Genomic DNA, 17,826 nt, shown 5'->3' with positions numbered 1-17,826 from the left:
GCGGCGCCGGGGGACGCCGGGGTTCGGGTCCCTCCGAGGAGGACGCGGGGAGCCCGCAGCGGGGTCGGCGGCAGCGGGACCGGCCGGGGCTCCGCGCTGCATCCCGCGGGGAGGTGACGCGCGGCCCGGGGGGAAATAAAACACTGGGGGAAAAAATTATAAATAAACAAAAGAACAAAACACACCGCAACAGCGGCTTACGGGGGCGGGTGGGCAGGATGCGGCTGCCCGGGGGGAAACCTGCCCTTCCCCGGGGCGGAGCGGGGCCTCCCTCTCTCCCTCCCTCCCTCCCTCCCTCCTTCCATCGCTCCCTCCCTCCTTCCCTCCCTCCTTCCCGCTGCCGCCGCCGGAGCGGAACCGAAAGCGAAGGCGGCGCCGGGCAGCGGCGCTCCGGCCCAGCGCGGCGGGGGCTGCGGGGTCCCGGGGTCGCTCCCCGCCAGGTCGGTGCTGCGGGAACGGCCGGGGAGGCCGGGCGGGCCCGGCCGGGGGATGCGCCCGCGGTGGCGGAGACAAAGCCGCGCCCGGAGGGACCGGGCGGGCGGGGGCGGCCGAGCCGGGGATGGAGCGGGGATGGAGCGGGGCTGGGGCTGCTCTGCGGGCGGCGAACGGCATCGCCCCCGGACGGGGCTCTCTCGCGGCGGCCTGTGCGGACACCCCCGCGGTGCGGGCTCGGTGCTGGCTCGGTGCTGTCATTTCCCCATCCCGCGCCGTGGCCGCCGGGCCCCGCGGACATCCCGGCCCCCACACGTGCCGCGGTACCGGCGGGCGGCGGCGCCCCGGGCGCATCCGTGGGACCGGGTGGTCACACCGCGTGTCCCTCAGACCCCACGGGGCTCCTGTCCGGGGGTTGAGGGCCGGGATCGGGGGTGCCGGGGAAAGATAGGCCATGGGGTTGGGGAAGGGAGGGGTTTTTAAGGTCAAGGAACAAGTGAGAGGGGATGGAGCTGGCGGAGCGACTGTGTACAGGGCACGGGTGTCATTAGAAGCCACAGGTTGGGCTGCTGCGAGTGGCAGAGCGTGGTTCGGAGGTGGATGCAGCCCTGCAGCCACGTGCACGGCACAGAGCATCAGGAGCATGAAGGTAACAGCCGAGACCAAGAGCAGAAGTGAGATGACCACGGGAAGCTGGTGTGATGGAGCTGTGGGCTGACTGCAATGCTGCAGGGGCAGAAACCACCCCTGGGGACAGGACCAGGGGGACCGTGCTGGGGAGAGGATGTGTGGCAGCTGTGGGCGCCAGAGCTGCCTTCATGGCCCACACCCACAGAGACAGCCCCTCCCCTGAGGCAGAGACAAACCCCAAAGCCCATACCTGAGTGTGCTGTGACGGGGATCTGTTCCAGGGAGGTAATTTGGAGGAGCCTTTGCTTTCAGCTCTGCCTTAATGTCTTTTAAGTGGCGTTCACAAAGTGGAGAGCTGCTCCAGTTTCCTCTGTTGTGGGCATTGTGGGCTGGAGCTGATGTTTCCAGGAAAGCTGGGACTTGTTTGCTGGTGCTGGACAAGGTGATGGAGATGCCCTGAGCTTATCCGGGTCCATGCTCAACACCATCTCTGGAGCATAGGCTCTTTTGGGATGCTCATTATATATTGCTTCAGCAGTATTAGGCAGTATCCTCAAAATTATAAAAGAACCTTGGTAAAGATGTTTTTGTGATTCCTATTGAAACCTGCTGCTGAGTGTTGTGACACTACAACACTACCAGCCTGGCTTTGCATTTTTTTTCCCCCAGTTCTTTCCACTCTGTGTTGGCTGGGCCAGGCAGTGCAGGAGGCTCTTCCATTCACCCTGGGGATGATGAAAAGCTTTGCTGCTTGGGCACAGGGACCTGTCCTAGATGGGGCATGGGTGCCTGTTTCCAGTATCTCATAAATTTGGGTGTCCTCTGACTTCTAGAAAAGCTGCTGAGAGATTTTTTTTCCATTAAAAGTCAGGTAGGGCATGCATATGGTCTTTGTATACTACAGTGACTAATATATTTCTGGCAAGGTCTGTGCTCACCCGTAGGAAGGGAAACTGTGATCGATGCCCCCGTTGCTGCAGATGACACCACTCTTGGCACTGGCACTTCCACCGCTGACCGTGACCGGGGAAAGCAAAATAGCCACTGGACTGTGCCCAGGGAGACCAATAACTGCCCCAGGCTGGCCCTGCTTGATTTATAACCAACCTCCAGCAGTAGCAGGGGAGGATCTCTGAGAGTAAAATCAGCCCTGGTTTCGGTGTTTTGAGTTCAGTTTTGCTCTAAACAGCTGAAGTTGGGATTTGTGAGCTGACCCCCATGGGAGGATGGATGGAGGGGTCACTGCTGAGCTGCCACCAGGTCTTACTCCCTGGGGAGGGTCTGATCCTGGCATCGTCTCTGGCCTTGCCACAGTGACAGGTGTGGGGAAGGCGAGTGTGCAGCCCCTGCAGCTGGGTAGAGAAACAGCTCTGGGGAGGGAAGGGCAGGCAGATGCATCCCTATGCTCTGACTGAAATCCCTGCAGCCAGTGCTGGCTGCCAGGTGTCACCCTCTGCACTTGCCTGGAATGGGTCAGCGTGTTCCCCTCCGGAGGTGGCCGCATCCAGCAGGGCCCAGGCGCTCTCGGCAGAGCTGGGGCTGCCGAGGGGCTGTGAAAATCCCTCACCCTCGCGGGGGCTGATTCCACTCCCATTCGCTTCCGCTCAAGCCACGTGGACGCTGAGCGAGAGGGAGAGCTGCTGCCAGGGTTTCACAGACCTCTTTTCATTTTAATATCCCTCTCCTTGCTGAATTAGATGCGAGACTGATTGCTTCGATAATCCTGCTGCAGCCGCTATGGGTTATATATGGATTGCAGCCAAAAGCTGTGCCGATAAATCATTCCTATACACCAGGCTGTTATATTTCCTGAGGATTTTGTGGGCATGTGCTGGTCCCTTTTACATAAGGATCTGCTGGAGTTCATACCAGAATGTGCTGATTTTCCCCAGGCAAGGCCCCGGATGGGTTGGTGAAGCCAAAGCCCCCAGGCTGTATTTTCTCTCTTTGGGATTACTGCCCTCGTTTCAGCTATTTTACTTTTCTCTCTGACTGGGAATACAGCTCCTCTCCACCTCCTCCTCCTCCTCCTCATGTGCTTATTAAGGATAACAGGGCTGTCTTCAACAGTGTGACCCCACTTCTGGGTTTCTCTCAGGCGAGGCGTCATCTCGGCAATTTCTTAAAACCCCATCCTCTGACCCTTTGCACCCATGCAGAGGGAAAACCCCTCTGATTTCCCGCTTCAGATGATGTTACGATGGGGCTTGGATGACTTTTAGTTTATAGAGCCTGGGGAAGCCTGCTTGAATTAATCAGACTTGATATGTTTATCCTGGTCAAGCCAATTAACTCCCGCCAGCCAGGACAGCTCAGCTCTCAAGTGTGACGGAGGCTTCATAACTCAATTTTTCTCAAGTCTGGCAAAGTTTATCAGGAACCCTTGGAAACAGGGATGCAGGCGATGCTCTGGGGGCAGGCTGGGATGTCCAGCCGTGCTGTGGCACCGCTGGGGACTGGTGTTGCTACCAGTGATGTTCTGGGGTGGTTTCATCCCAAGGCTGCCCCGATGAGCTGCCTTTTTTGGTGCGGCTGCAGAGCACGGTGAGGGTAGAGGGCACAGCATTCCGGATCAGCTCTGGCTTCAGGGCAGCTATTTATATGTGCCCACTGGAGGGGTGCCCAAAGCAGGCCAGGCAAATGGCCTCGAGATGCATCCCTGTAAATTCAGGATGAATGGGGGGGGGGCTGCCTGTTTGTTTTAATCCATTTGGGAGTGCATTAAAACACGCTGCCGAGGGCTGCCAGCAGCACTGCGGGGGGAATTTGACTTGGCTGGTGGCTCCTGGCTCTCTCATCCAGCAAAGCCCCATCCAGGAGTGGATTCAGCCCCACGAAACTCAGTGTTTCTGGAATAGTTTGTCCTTGTTGCTGTTCGTTGGCTTATTTATAGCCTCCCCATCCCTGTGCTTCTCCATGCCTCGGAGCAGCGAGCGGTGCCGCGTTGGCTTCAGCTCCAGGCCGATCCCACTTGGGCACAAAAGCTCTGGTTTATAGATCAGCGTTGAAAACAGCAATTAGGCCATTGTGAAGCCTCGAGGACGGGGGAGACGATTTGATTTCTGTACTTGACCCATAATTTCTGCTGGGCTGATTCAGAGTGGTTGTGCTGCGGGTGCAGCACGGAAACTTCAATGGAGACGAGTGGAGCTAATTTTAACCGGCCGCCTCGTCGAGGTGTGGGAACCAGGCAGAAAAACGCCTCAAACCCTGTTCCTGCTCCTGGGCTGGTTGGCTCAGGATATTTTTTTTCACTTCCTTCTGTGGCAACTTGTTAACCTAGAAATTAAAAACAGCACCAGTGTTGGGGCAGGGAAGAGCAATGGTTTACAGCCAGCCAACCACTGAACAGCCCCAGGTGCTGTGGAGTGCCTGCCATGTGTGAATTAACATAATTTTCTCCTCTTTTTTAATTATCACTTAATTATTTGATGATTTAAAAATTTTTTTTTGTTGCTAACAGTTTTCTCATTTATCTCAAGGTTTGGGTACCTGAGTTCTGCACAAAAAGCCACAGGGCAAGGAACAGAAATCGCCAGCAATGATGGGCTGTGGGAGGAAGCAGTGAGCCAGGGGGCTGGTCCTGCACCCCATGCTTGGTAAGTGGGTCCTTGTGCCCCTGAACTGCTTTGTCTGGGGGGACTTGGCAGAGATGTGCCCACTTTGAGCAGTAAAGTAGAGAACTCAGTGGTATTTATGCCGGTATAGCGCAGTTCTTTATCCTGCCCCTTTAAAATAACCCCTTTGGAGAATTTCTATAGGAGATGATGGAGTTGTTACTCCCTGGAGGTGTTTAGATAAAAAGAGTGGAAGGAGCAGAGATGGCAGCTTGGGGTTGAGGCTGGCTCTGGCCTGGGGTCTGACCCATGGCAGGGTGATTGTGCATCCGTGTGCCATCCTGCACTGCTGCCCTTGGCTTCACCATTCCCTATGGAATGAATAAATCAATCTGTAGCACAATGACCAGCAGGAGATCCCGCTTTCCAGAGAGTCTGGCTAACTCTCTATCCTGTGTTTGCAGGCACATCTCCCCACCACAGCATGGCCAGGATGAGGCCATCGGTCCCTCCACGCCACCACGTGTCCCCAGCAGCTCACCCGCCCCACAGCCCCTGTGCAGCGCCGGAGGCTGCGGCCGCCGAGCCCCCGCGGCCCTGCGGGACCCCCCGGCGCTGAGCCCCGGCCACGGCAGCATGGCCTCGCTCATCGTGGTCACCGAGCACGAGGCCGCGGGGAGCGCGAGCGAGGAGGAGATGGACGTGCCCGGCACCGAGGGCTTTGGGGATGGCCGCAAGCTGCACCTCTCCGGCCGCAAGCTGTCCCTGCAGGAGCGGCCTGCAGCCCGTCCGCTCGCCCGGGCATGGCGACGGTGCCAAGGAGCGCTTCATCTACCCCTCCCTCCCCTACTCCCCAGTGACATCCCCACACTCCTCCCCACGGCTGCCGCGGCGGCCAACGGTGGAGTCCAACCGTGTGTCCATCACAGGATTGCAGGTGAGGGGGATGAGTGTTACAGGTGAGGGGGAGGAACGTTACAGGTGAGGGGGATGAACGTTACAGATGAGGAGAATGAGCATTACAGGTGAGGGGAATGAGTGTTACAGATGAGGGGGATGAATGTTACAGATGAGGGGGATGAACATTACAGGTGAGGGGGAGAAACGTTACAGGTGAGGGGAATGAATATTACTGGTGAGGAGGATGAACGTTACAGGTGAGGGGAATGAGTGTTACAGGTGAGGGGGATGAATGTTACAGCTGAGGAGAATGAGCATTACAGGTGAGGGGGATGAACACTGCTCCTGCAGTTCTCCTGGCCCCATCTGCCTGGATTTTCCCACAGTGGCATTTCTTCTCGCTTGTTTTTTTTTTGGGATAAACTCCCACGGCATGTCTGCAGGTGTGTGGCAGGGGGCCCTGGGATATCCTGGGCCATGGGGACAGCTCTCAGGGATGTAAGACCCCAACTCACCAGTTTTTGAGCCTTTTGCTGATGCCGCAGCTCTCACGGCTGTGTTTGATGGAAGCCAGGAGTGTAGCGCAAGTTTTTTTCTTTACTCCTTAAAAAGAAAAAAAACCAGAGAAATTCACTGAGATCTAAAGAGAAAACAGGCCTGCCTCCCCACAGCCTGACAGAAAACAGGCAGCAAGTGGCTGCTTTGCCCAGAAGAAATAAAATTACTCGGTGCCAGGTCGCCAGCATTAAACCCCTCAGGGCTCTCCCTGTCCCTCTCTCTGTTCCACATGAGTGGACAGGACAGGATCCCTGCCCAGCCATTAACGTTTGCAATTAGCCCTCTATAAACACACCAGTGTGTGGCTTGGTGGGTGGTTTTGTGGCTCATGAATCAAAGCTGCCCCACGGGAGTGCTTGGGCAGAGCAGGACAGGGTGTGAGTTTGCAGAGAAAGTTTTGCAGGAGATTTAAAAGGACAAGAGCAAATGTGAGCAGTTTTGTGGCTCATGCCAAACTTCCCTGCTCTCTCCCCACAGGACTGTGTGCAGCTCAACCAGTACAAGCTGAAGGATGAGATTGGGAAGGTGAATATTGGGTTTGGGGTGGGATGAGGGGTTTTCGGTTGGGAGGGTGTCAGGCTTGCTTTCACTTTCCAGTCATGGGAATGCTCCAGAATAGGAGCAAGTCCAGCCACTCACCACGGCAGCTCTTTGTTGCTCGCTGTTCTGTTCTGAGTGGTGCCATTGAATTGTATATTTTTAAAGTTATTACTAATTTTCCCCCTTCCCCCTCCCTCCCACACAATGGGGCATTTGAAGCTTTTCTTTGCTGTCAGTGTGATGTCAGACTATACACCCCTGCTCATCCCAGATCTCCCACCAGCTCTGTGATCCCTGTGGGGTGGGATTGTGGAGGAGCCTAGAGCCCGGGTTGGTGATGTGGGTTTTCTGGATTGTCCCTAACTTGTGCCCCATGGCTGTGCCCCTCTCCAGGGCTCCTATGGGGTGGTGAAGCTGGCCTACAACGAGGATGATAACACCTACTATGTGAGTAGCACACAGCCCCAGAGCCTGCAGCAGGGCAGCTGGGAGGGGGATGGGGGATAGATCCCCTCTGCCGACTCCCTGCCCCATCCCACGAGCCACATTTTATCCTTGACTTGCTCAAATTCCACATTTATTCCCCTTTTGCAGGCAATGAAGGTTCTCTCAAAAAAGAAGCTGATGAGACAGGCGGGCTTCCCCCGTAAGTGGCAGAAAGCCTTTTGGCTGGGGGCTGTTTTGGGGATCCTGGGGGATTGTTCCCATCTTTGCCTTTCCTCAGGCCGCCCACCGCCCCGCGGGGCCAAGGCTGCTCCCGAGGGCTGCCTGCAGCCCCGAGGGCCCATCGAGCAGGTCTACCAGGAGATTGCCATCCTGAAGAAGCTGGACCACCCCAACGTGGTTAAGCTGGTGGAGGTGAGTGCTGGCCTCCTTCCAAAACTCATCCTTGAGCGTGATGGAGCCTGAATGCTGCAGGGATGGGCTGGGTGAAGGGGAGTGACCCCAGAAGGGAGCAAGGGCAGGTCCTGCCTTTGGAAGAATTTTGTGTTTTCCTTGGTTTAGAAGGTTTTTTATTCTCACCTCCCAAAAGATTTTTTTCTTTCCTGCTCAGAAAGGGAAATGCAGAAAAATGTTTCTTCTGTGGAGGAAACAAGTGCTGAGACAGGTTTTGGGGAAGAACTGGTGTTTCTGTGAGTTCAACAGTGCAGCTGCCTTGCCCTACACCCACTGCCTGTATGAAACAGTCCAAAAATCAAGAATTAAGGATGTGCAGGCTGGAGTTTATTTGGCTCATGAGTCAGATGATGCTTCCTGTGTGTTTTAAATATTTGCTTCCTTGAAGTACAGCTACATCTCTGTCCTTTTTTTTTCCCTACTCTTGTGGGTAGAAGCTCAGAGATGAGCAGACCGTGCTGATGGTGCAGATGGTGCAGAACTGAGATGGCTGCTAAATAAAATATCACAATGCTTAATTTGCAAGGCTTTCTTGGCACTGTTTAATTGCCTTTTTGCTTGTTTTTGCAGGTCCTGGATGACCCCAGTGAGGATCACCTGTACATGGGTAACTGCCCTGCTGCCCTGGGGTGTCACAGGGGTGGGGCAAAAGGTTCCCACTGTGTTTTGGAGCAGCTCTGTGTGCAGGGCTGGGTCTCTCCTCCACTGTGGGCATGACCTGATGTGCTGGAGGAGGAAATGAGATGCAGTCTGGGTTGTGAACAGAGATAAGAGTGCTTTATAGCACTTTATTGGCATTAATTCGACACCAGGGCATGCTTTGCCATGAGAGGCACCAGCATTGATGTTCTCAGCTTTGAAGCTGGAATGATAGAAAGCAGTTTTATTTCTCTGGCTTTGGGAAAAGGCACAAGTTAATTATCCAAGGTACAAATGAGCCACATCCCAACCTGCCTGGCAGACTGCAGTTGTTGCTTCAGGTAATTCACAACTTTTGAAGAAGGCATTTTTTTCTATCATTTATGTTCAGCCTGTACTAGTGGAGGATCATGTGATGCCTTCATGGCCAAGCACTGAGGTTTGCCCAGGGTGTGGGCTCAGCCTTTTTGGTGGCAAACTGGGGGTTTTTGTGTGCCACTGAGAGCACTTCACAGTGCTGAAGCTGCAACACTGAGAAGAGAGTTGGCAGCATCCCCTTAACTGAAAAGGGGAGCAACCCAAATGCCACGTGCCTTGCATAAGGCAGCATCTCCTTTTTAAAAATGACATATTATTTTTAGAATTTTTGTCATTAAAATAATTGCTTTTGTGCTGAGGTTGTGCTCACAGGAGCCACACCCTGTAAGCAATCTGTAATCACCTTCTCTTTTGTGTTGCAGTGTTTGAGCTGGTGAAGCAGGGGTGAGTACTGAATTCCAGATTTAATCCTACTAACACTTGAACATCCAATGGGTCTGTGGGTGGCAGAGCTTGGCCACCCAAGGTGGGAATGGGGTGCAGAGGTGATGGGGAGGTTCATGGCTGGGGCTTGAGCTTTGAGTAGCATTTCCCTGGCCTGGTTACAGCTGAGTACACCCTGTGTGCTGTGTGCCTGTGTTTGGGGTTGTGTGCTGTCACCAGCCAGTGACAAAGCCTCCAGGCCCTGTTTCAGCACATCCAGGTGGGGAATGAACGCCGTTCTCTGTTGCCTTCACAGCCCTGTGATGGAAATCCCAACCTTGAAACCTCTCAGTGAGGACCAGGCTCGGTTCTACTTCCAGGATCTGATCAAGGGCATTGAATACTGTAAGTGTCTCTGCAGAAAGGATGGGATTTCTTATTTTGGGTTTTTCTTTGAACACCTGGAGCTGGCCTTTCTGCTGTGTACGATGCAATTTCTGATGGCTCATGCTGCACTTTTAAAGCTGGGGCTGGTTGTGGTGTTATCAGAAAGAGCCACACAGAGCCCTCGTGGCTCCCTTGCTGCAAACCAGTGCTGCTGCTGCACAGTCATTGTCCCTCTGCTGCAGTGCACTATCAGAAGATAATCCATCGGGATATTAAACCTTCCAACCTCCTCGTGGGGGAAGATGGACACGTCAAGATCGCCGACTTTGGAGTCAGCAACGAGTTCAAGGGAGCTGATGCCCTCTTAACCAACACAGTGGGCACTCCTGCCTTCATGGCCCCAGAAACCCTCTCAGAAACCAGGAAGATCTTCTCTGGCAAGGTATTTCATAGCAATTTGAATGGTCTTGGGCTAACCTTGCACAAACAGAAGTTTTGTTGTAGATTTCACTGTGCTTTTTTCACTCTGCAGGCTTTGGATGTCTGGGCCATGGGGATCACACTGTACTGCTTCGTGTTTGGGCAGGTAATGAGATGGATTTTTCAGTGCTGTTGGTGTCTGGGGGGTTGGTTGGTGCCTCCCATGTTCCAGGTAAACAGTGGGACTGGCACCTTGTGTCCCCTTGAGCTGAGTGGAGATGGGGATGTGTGGATGGAAATGGGAAACCTTTGCCTGTCCCTGGGATGCGTGCAGCCAAAAGGGTTGGGTTTCTTTTCTTTCCCAGTGGAAAAAATTCTGGGTTTGGGCAGATTTTTTAGGAAAGGAGTTCTTTTAGTAATTGGTAATTTTGGTTAAATGTTTTTTTCATTGAGGCTAAAAGTAGACACTGATATAATTGGAAATCTTCTGGAATTTCCCTGTAACTGGATCTTTGCTCTCCTTCATACCCTGTGAGATCCTGATGCTCCTCTGGCTGCCCCATGGCTGCCTCTTAAGAGAAGTTGTTGCTTTCCTCACTGGTCTTTTTCTTTGTGGTAGTGCCCTTTTATGGATGAAAGGATCTTGAGTTTACACAATAAAATCAAGACCCAAACGTTGGAGTTCCCAGACCAGTAAGTACTCAAAAACAAAAACAACCCATCCATCCTTATTTTACAGCTCATTTGAGTTGTTTCTCAAGCACTGCCTGGGTATGGCTGGTCCTGCTCTTCTGTGGTTTTGCAAAATTCAGGCTTTGAGTCGGTCTCTCCCTGCCCAGTAAATGTGGGATCACACTTCACATTGCCTCAAAAGGGAATATTTTGCATTTCTGGGGGTTTGGAGAGGAGGGGGTGTACAAGAAGCCAGAGCTGCCGCCCTGTTGGGGCTGGAGTCCAGCCCCTCTGCCCAGAAGGCTCATAGTAGCTGGCACTGGGGTGAAGAACAGAGGCAGCACCCATCCCTTTCCCCATCTCATCTCTCCCTTCTTCCTTCCACAGGCCAGAAATTACGGACTTCTTGAAGGATTTGATTACACGGATGTTGGATAAAAATCCTGAATCTAGGATTTCGGTCCCAGAAATCAAGGTACTGACCCAGCTTCCTGGTGCTGGCTGTGCCTTCACTTCTGTTGGGTTCTCCTTGCTCAGCTTTTTTTGGGAGTCAGTTTGATCGTGCCAGGCTAGGTCCTCCCCCTGTGCCCAGGGCCCCTGGGCAGGTAAGTCCCAGCTCCTTCCCCTGCTCCGGGACCTGCTCAGCTTTGGGACCTTTGGTGCCTATAGAAGTGGCAGGCAAAAGGAAATCCCCTGAGTACAGTATTTCCTCTGCTACCAGGAAAGTACTGTGCAACAGCCTTTCGCAGGAGATTTCTGGTCCTTCGCCCCTGCAGGAGCCTGGAAGGGGCGAGAAGCTGAGAGAATGGAGACCAAGGTAGGGGGAAAGGATTGCGGGGGAATTGCGGAACCTTTTGTGCTCCTCCTGCAGCCGACCGAGTCACCAGGTGTGTGGGCCAGGAGAAACAGGGGTTCTGCCTTCAGGCATGGATTAAACCAGCTCCAGGACGAGGGCTCGGTGGGTCTCCCCATCACTGCTGCTCATATGTGTGGACTGGAATAAATCTCTCCTGCCTCCTGGTGCTGTCTCATCCATAAGATGAGTGAAGATAGGCGTCCTTCCCTAAAGCCCAGAGATGCCCAAGTGCTGTAGGTCACCCAGGTTATGGCTTGGTTGTGTAGTTGGCTCTAGACAAGCCACACCATGGCATTTTCTGCTCTGAGCTGTGCAGTTCCTGCTGGCACTCAGGTGAGCTGGCTCACCAGTGACATGGCACAGCCCTGCCCTGCTCCCTGGCATTTCAGGAGCATGTAGGGGCCATAGCTTGCACAAGGAGATGCGTTTGCCAGGCTTGTGTTGTTGTTTGAGTTATGAAAAAAGGGAAATCGTTCCTGACAGGCTGTGTTATTAATTGAAGTTGCACCCTTGGGTCACCAAGAATGGAGCAGAGCTGCTGCCCACGGAGGATGAGAACTGCACCCTCGTCGAGGTGACGGAGGAGGAAGTGGAGAATTCAGTCAAGCACATCCCCAGCCTGGCCACCGTGGTGAGTACAAAGGAGCTGATGGCCTGTTGGATGCACAGTGGGGTCCACACTGCCTGCTGGGGCAGCCCTGAGCAGCTGAAGTTTACTGCTGAGGGGCAAAAGCATTGAGCAGGATTAGAGCCAAGACCTTCCCTCTCTTGCAAACAAGTGCTGCAAGACACTTGAGTGTCTCAGGGTCTCAGCAGCTCACTGGACATGGCCATACCCCACAGTGCAGGGGAATATTTTAGAGCAGTTTCAAAGGTAACTGTCAGTGGGTTGATGGTCTTCATGCTTGAGCTGGCTGCCTAAATATCACTGTATTTGCTCAGGGCAAAAGAGCATCTGGTCCAGAACCTGCCTGTGGCCAGGAGCAGATGTTTTGGCCAGGCACAAGGAGCTCCTGCCCTGTTCTGCCTGTCCAGCCAGAGGGGCTGTGGGAGGTTCCTGGGATGGAGATTTTATCTGGGCCACGATGTGCATCAGCCCCCGCCTGGAGCTATTTTGGTGACTTCATCTCATCTCTTTTCAAGCTCGTATTTTTATTCTCTGCAACCCACTGTGGTGGTGAGAACCACATTGTAACCCTGTCCTGTGTAGAAAGTGAAATCCTTTGTGGTTTTGAACCTAATGATTTCTTTGGGTGCCGCCAGCCCTTGTGTTAGCAGAGACAGCGAGCGACCATTCGCAGTTCCTGGCCTGGTGTTACCTGCCTGTAGGCACCCAAGCTGTGATTTTTTTGAAGAACAGGTTTGCCTTTGAGAAGCCCCTTTTCCACTCATGGCTGTGCCCACATCTGACCTCATTTCTGGAGCTCTCTCCCTTTTGGATGCCCTGCAGAAATCTCACTGACCACAGCTGTGTGAACATGCAAATGCACCTTGTGCTGCTCAGGCTGAAAAAGCAGATGTTGTCTAAAGAGATCACCATTGATGAGGGGTTTACCCCCTTTTTCCTGTTCAGAGGGGACTTGATCAGTAGGCTCAGTGCTCCTAGCCCTGTTGGAAATCCAGGTGTGTTCAACACAGCTCAAAGCAAATCAGATTTTTCTGCACCTCTTTGACTCTTAGATAACACAGTGCCTCCAGGCAAATGTTGTATTTTCAAATTTGCATTTGATCTTCAGAATTACCCTCTGGTGCTGATCTTTGTGCAGCCAAGTGCAGGCGTTGACGCTCCAGTATGAGATTCACTCACGTGGCTTTGACTCTTAGAACACCCTCGCCTTCAGACACAGAACAGCTCCCTGTGCACCCTGGTGAGCAGATAAACGAGGCACAGAGGGATGAGAAGCAACATCAGATGAAGTCAGGGCTCTCAGGGATGTCCCTGCTGAGGCAGGGTCCAGTGCTGCTCAGCTTGATGTCTGCTCCCACCAGCACAACAAGCTGGGGGATGCCAGGGAAGAATCCTGACACATCTCTGTTCCCAGTGTCTCTGATTGGTAATTTTGTGTTTCGCAGCCAAAGCTGGACAAATGGCCAGCTTTCAGTTTGGTTTCAGGTAAACATTAAGGTAAAATTGTGCCAGTTCCTTCCCTTCTCCCTTTCCAGTGAATTATTTTGCCAGGTAATAATGGAGGACTGGGAATTTGCAGGTACTGGATGCAGCAGTCAGTAAAACCTACTTCTGGAGAGGAAAGAAACCTCCCAGACTTGGCTTTGCTCTCCTTTCCAGCCTCTTACACCTGGTGTGGCTCTCACCTGCAAGGGTTTCAGATGAGGATACAGCCCCTGTATGAAGCAGCTGGAAACTTGCAAAGATGCTTCCTTCTGATTTCTGTTTATAGAGAACTTTTTGTTTTCACTAGTTTTTTTAATACTTGGGCATGCAAGTTGGATGTTCCTGTTGCTCTTGAATGAAGGGGAAGCACCCCAATGAACTGCATTCTGGTTTTGCAGATCTTGGTGAAAACGATGATCCGGAAGCGATCCTTTGGGAACCCATTTGAAGGGAGCAAGAGGGAGGAGCGGTCATTGTCTTCCTCTGGGAACCTGCTGCCGTAAGTGTCATCACCTCACCTCGGCCCCAAAAGACCCCAAAAGCAGCCTTTCCTGATGCTCTGGGGGAGAAATTAAATAGTTGGGTTTTGAAATTTTCATGGGGGCCATGACTGCAACATTCACACCCCATCTGTCTGATCTGTAACTGCTTTATGGGATTTTGGTGACATGGAGTATCCTGCTGTTCTGATGGGATGAGAAACACCTTTTTATGGCACTTGCAGCCTGTTACATGGGGAGAGATGACACATGCTCAGCATCCCAAAGATCCCATAGCAGAGAACGGGCAGAAACTGGTGTCTCATGGCCTCCTTTCCCTTTTTCTGAGTCACTCAGCAGCTGTTTTATTTCCTTTGAAAACAGGAAACAAGGCAGTGAAGATACCCTGAAATGCAACGACTTGCCCAACATGGGAGAGGAGGAACTTCTTTCTTGAACGTGGACTTTATGGTTCTGCTGAGCAGCTCAATCCAGGGCACGTCACCAAGCGTGCGCTGGGGACGAGGTGACCAGAGCCCAGAGCAAACACAGCATGACATGGCGCTATCTCAGTACAATGCTGGATGTAGAGCTCACATAGCAGCATGTTATCACACCTTATCAGACATCTGATTTTTTGCCATAAACATGGAGCATCTCCGAGCACTTGGGACTGCTGACTTCTGGTGGGAGAGGCGCTGGCGGCCAGCGGAGAGGTGAGCGGTGGTGGTGAGCAGCAACAGGGCTTTGCAAAAGAAAACCCACAGCAGCCAAAGGAAAATGCATTTGGAGCTGCTTTGAGCTGGTTTTAATGCCAAATATTGCAGGGACTGATGCCAGCGGCCCAGGGGCACAACGCCCATGGTGTGGCTGTGGGCACGTGCAGAAGGGTGACGCTATTGCCAAGTGGCATACACAGCAGTAAAACCAAGCACATGGGTGCACTTTGAGAGTTCACGACCTACCAGGAATGTTGTTGCATCTATTTCTTGTAGTTCTGGTTTGTTTTTAATTGACACCTTTTTAACTGCATGGGAACAAAGCAAAAACCCACCTGTTCAGCTTTTTAAAGAATGCCTACCTTTGTGAGCCAAGTTGTATGAAACAGCATCTTCAGGACGTTCAAAAAGTGAGGTTAATTACCTCCTCAGGTAATTAACACCTTTCCAGAGGCCTTGGTGTGACCAGGACTTGGTAAGTTAGGTATTCAGTGTATGAAAGGAAAAGGTATTTAAGGGCTTAAGTTCAGTTTGAACTATTTTTGCTGCAGACATGAGTGAAAGGTGGTGTTTAGAATGTTTTAAACAACAGAAGAAGCACTAACAGTTTGTTTCTAAATATTTTACTTGATCTAGGTAGATATACTATAAAATATAAAATTCAGGGTAAAATCCTTCACTTCCATGTACATTACATGGTTTACTACAATTAAAAATAATACAACTTATGCTGGTTTTTAAGTATAGACTTAGGGCTTGCTTAGAATTTAAGATCTTAATGATTAGCTAGTAATTTTCAAAGAAGCATTTGTTTTCCAAACTCTTAATCTGGATTCTGGGGCCAATGCTATGTATTTTTTGCAAGTTTGTTACCAGTAATTTGTGAATGCCTGTGGATCAGAGGCTTGTTAGTAAATTAAGTGTATATCTAGTTAATGGATTGTTTCTTACGAAGAGCTCTTTCACCTTCAGTCAGATTACTCTGATTATTTGTGGTGCTTGTACAAAATAATAATCTGCCATGTGGTGGGAGAGACTCTGGTGTCCAGACTCACTTTCCCAAGTTCTCTGTGCTCGAACAAAGCTGGAGAACGAGGAGCCAGGGTTTGCCTGAGGAAAGGGGTCATGGTAAGTACAGTTGTTTTGTGGCTGGAGCATGGGACTAGGGGGGAAAAGGTCTGATTTTTTTCCTTTCTCAGTCTGATGTGTTTGTGTGACCTTGAAAGAGGCATTTGATGTACCCGACAAGGAGGATTTGAGTCTCCCAAGCTTGAGGGACTGATAAGGTGTAATTCTTTGCCCTCAGGAGGAAGGCACTAGGAGACTGCCAAGTGTCTTGTTTAATGGTAAGGTCTCTGCCTGTTAAACCTGGCCATGGATGCCCTGCCTTTAGGAAGTGACCGTTCCCTTGTCTTCCTTTATTTTATCCTGGACAGCACAAGTAGCAGCGTGCCAAGGTCCTTGGCCCCGCTGCAGTCAGACTTGGCCTGGTAATTCCTGGTTAAGACTGGTTTTTGTTAGAACCAGGACAGCATTAGCAAAGGTGCAGATGCCTACTCAAACTGTCCCTTAAACCTTTTGATCACCTGAAGCGATGTTCCCCCTAAATTGCAATTTATTAAGGAAGCATTGTGCTGCTGGCCTCTTTCCAAAGCCAGTGAGGACAGTTGGTGGTTTAGGAGCAATACTATGGAGTTTGGAGCCATAAGACATGCACTGTTTTCCTCCCATTTTAGTCCGAGGCTATGCCAAAGCCCTGCAGCTTCAGCTATGGGAAAACCAAACAGGTAACTTGGGGGCCAGCACTATTGCAGCTGCCTGCTCCCCCTACACAGGACTTTTCATTGTGGAAATGTGTGTGAGTGGGCAGCCTGGTTCTCTAACCCTGCAAATGGACTTGATCTGCCAAAAAAAAAAATGTAAAAAGCTAGGGGATCCAATTCTTTGTAGGTAGTGCATAGTAGTGTGTGTGTGGTGTGTTTGCTAGAGGTGTGTTGTAGAGATCTCTGTGCTGCCCATCCCTGGTTGTGATTTGTCAGGTGAGACAGTTTACATTGACCCAACAGGTCTGCCAGGTTTAACACAGCTTCTCAACAGCTCTACCAGCTCCCCAATGCCCAGCCAGTCCCTGGGCCTCAGATACTCCCACTGCTCGGTGGCTGACTGCCTGCATGGGCTTGGTTCTAAAGGATGCTAAACTCAGCACTTCCCCAAGGTGCTCTCCAAACTGAGTGTCCCTCAGTGCAGGCTCTGCTGGGGCTGCAGCCAAATGCACATTTGGAAAGAAATGCAATGTGGATTTTTCTGGTTGGTCAGCTCTGTTGAAAGCATAAAGCGTGGCCATATGAGGGAGATCTCTCTAAATGCATGACCTGTTAGAGAAGCTGTACTGTGTATATAAACCTGCTCAGTTCCCCAGCTGCTGTTCCTTAGTAGTAATGCTGGCTTTCTCCTTATAGTGAAGTGAACATTTTGCTTGTGCCTTGGAACTGGGCGATAGCTTGATTTCCCCAACTCCCTTCCTTCCAAGCAAGCCCGGTGCTGACTGTGGGCTTATTGCTGGGTACTAAGCCTTTTTGGCTCTGAAAGCACACAGGAAAGTGCTAAGGGGAAACCAGGCCTCTTATCTGAGTAGTTTTCCATGGTGGTCCCCTCTTACCTATCAGGCAATTGATCTGTTTCTTTTCTAAGGTCCTGAACTATTCCTGATTTTTATACTGTTTGTTTAATGACCAAGGCTTGTGTTTCACTCCTACCCCTTTATTATGCATTTAACTTTATCAGGTGTATCAAGTTTAAATACTGTGTATTTACCACTTTTAAATTATATTACCTAAGAAGAAAGAATAAACCAACAACTAAGTGTTTTTCCACACAGGTGTTCAAGCTTCACTGTACAAGTTGAAATAAATGACATGCAACCAAACCCAGAGTTAGTTGATCAAGTGGAACCATTATTCTGTGTGAGTGGTCTTTATCAAGCTGTGAGAGTGTGGTTGTTGGAAGAGGAATGTGAAAGCACTCTCCTATGAGTGAAGTCTGGTGCTCTACCATTACTGGGGACCTTGGGCTAGGCTGGGACCACAGCAGCTCGAGCACTGTATAATCCAAACTGAGCATTCACATGCACAGACTGGAGTGCCCTTGGAAGGGCACTCTTTGAGCTGGGACACAACTTAGTGCTCAACAGCAGCAGGCACATAAAGAATAAAACAAAATGATAATGCTGTGGTTTACCCACTGGGCTGCTGGAGAAAGGCAGCCAGGATGCTGGAGGTATGGAATA

General features: G+C 51.5%; 1 protein-coding gene across 1 annotated transcript; it reads left to right on the top strand.

Annotated features, from left to right (window-relative positions):
- Positions 1-314: 314 nt before the first annotated feature.
- On the top strand, positions 315-17,472 carry CAMKK2 (calcium/calmodulin dependent protein kinase kinase 2). The gene is given in 19 exon segments (XM_036393030.1): positions 315-440; positions 4,545-4,661; positions 5,084-5,399; positions 5,401-5,556; positions 6,555-6,602; positions 7,011-7,064; positions 7,212-7,263; positions 7,342-7,475; positions 8,085-8,121; positions 8,894-8,915; positions 9,211-9,299; positions 9,524-9,723; positions 9,814-9,867; positions 10,321-10,394; positions 10,761-10,848; positions 11,095-11,190; positions 11,732-11,860; positions 13,741-13,841; positions 14,206-17,472. Coding segments are annotated over 17 exon segments (1,551 nt in total). The 5' UTR covers positions 315-440; positions 4,545-4,661; positions 5,084-5,255; the 3' UTR covers positions 14,279-17,472.
- Positions 17,473-17,826: the final 354 nt, after the last annotated feature.

The sequence above is a fragment of the Molothrus ater genome, chromosome 18, assembly GCF_012460135.2.
Source record: "Molothrus ater isolate BHLD 08-10-18 breed brown headed cowbird chromosome 18, BPBGC_Mater_1.1, whole genome shotgun sequence".
NCBI lineage: Eukaryota > Metazoa > Chordata > Aves > Passeriformes > Icteridae > Molothrus > Molothrus ater.
Note: the sequence above shows the minus strand (reverse complement) of the source record. Positions and strands in the feature narration are given on the sequence as shown.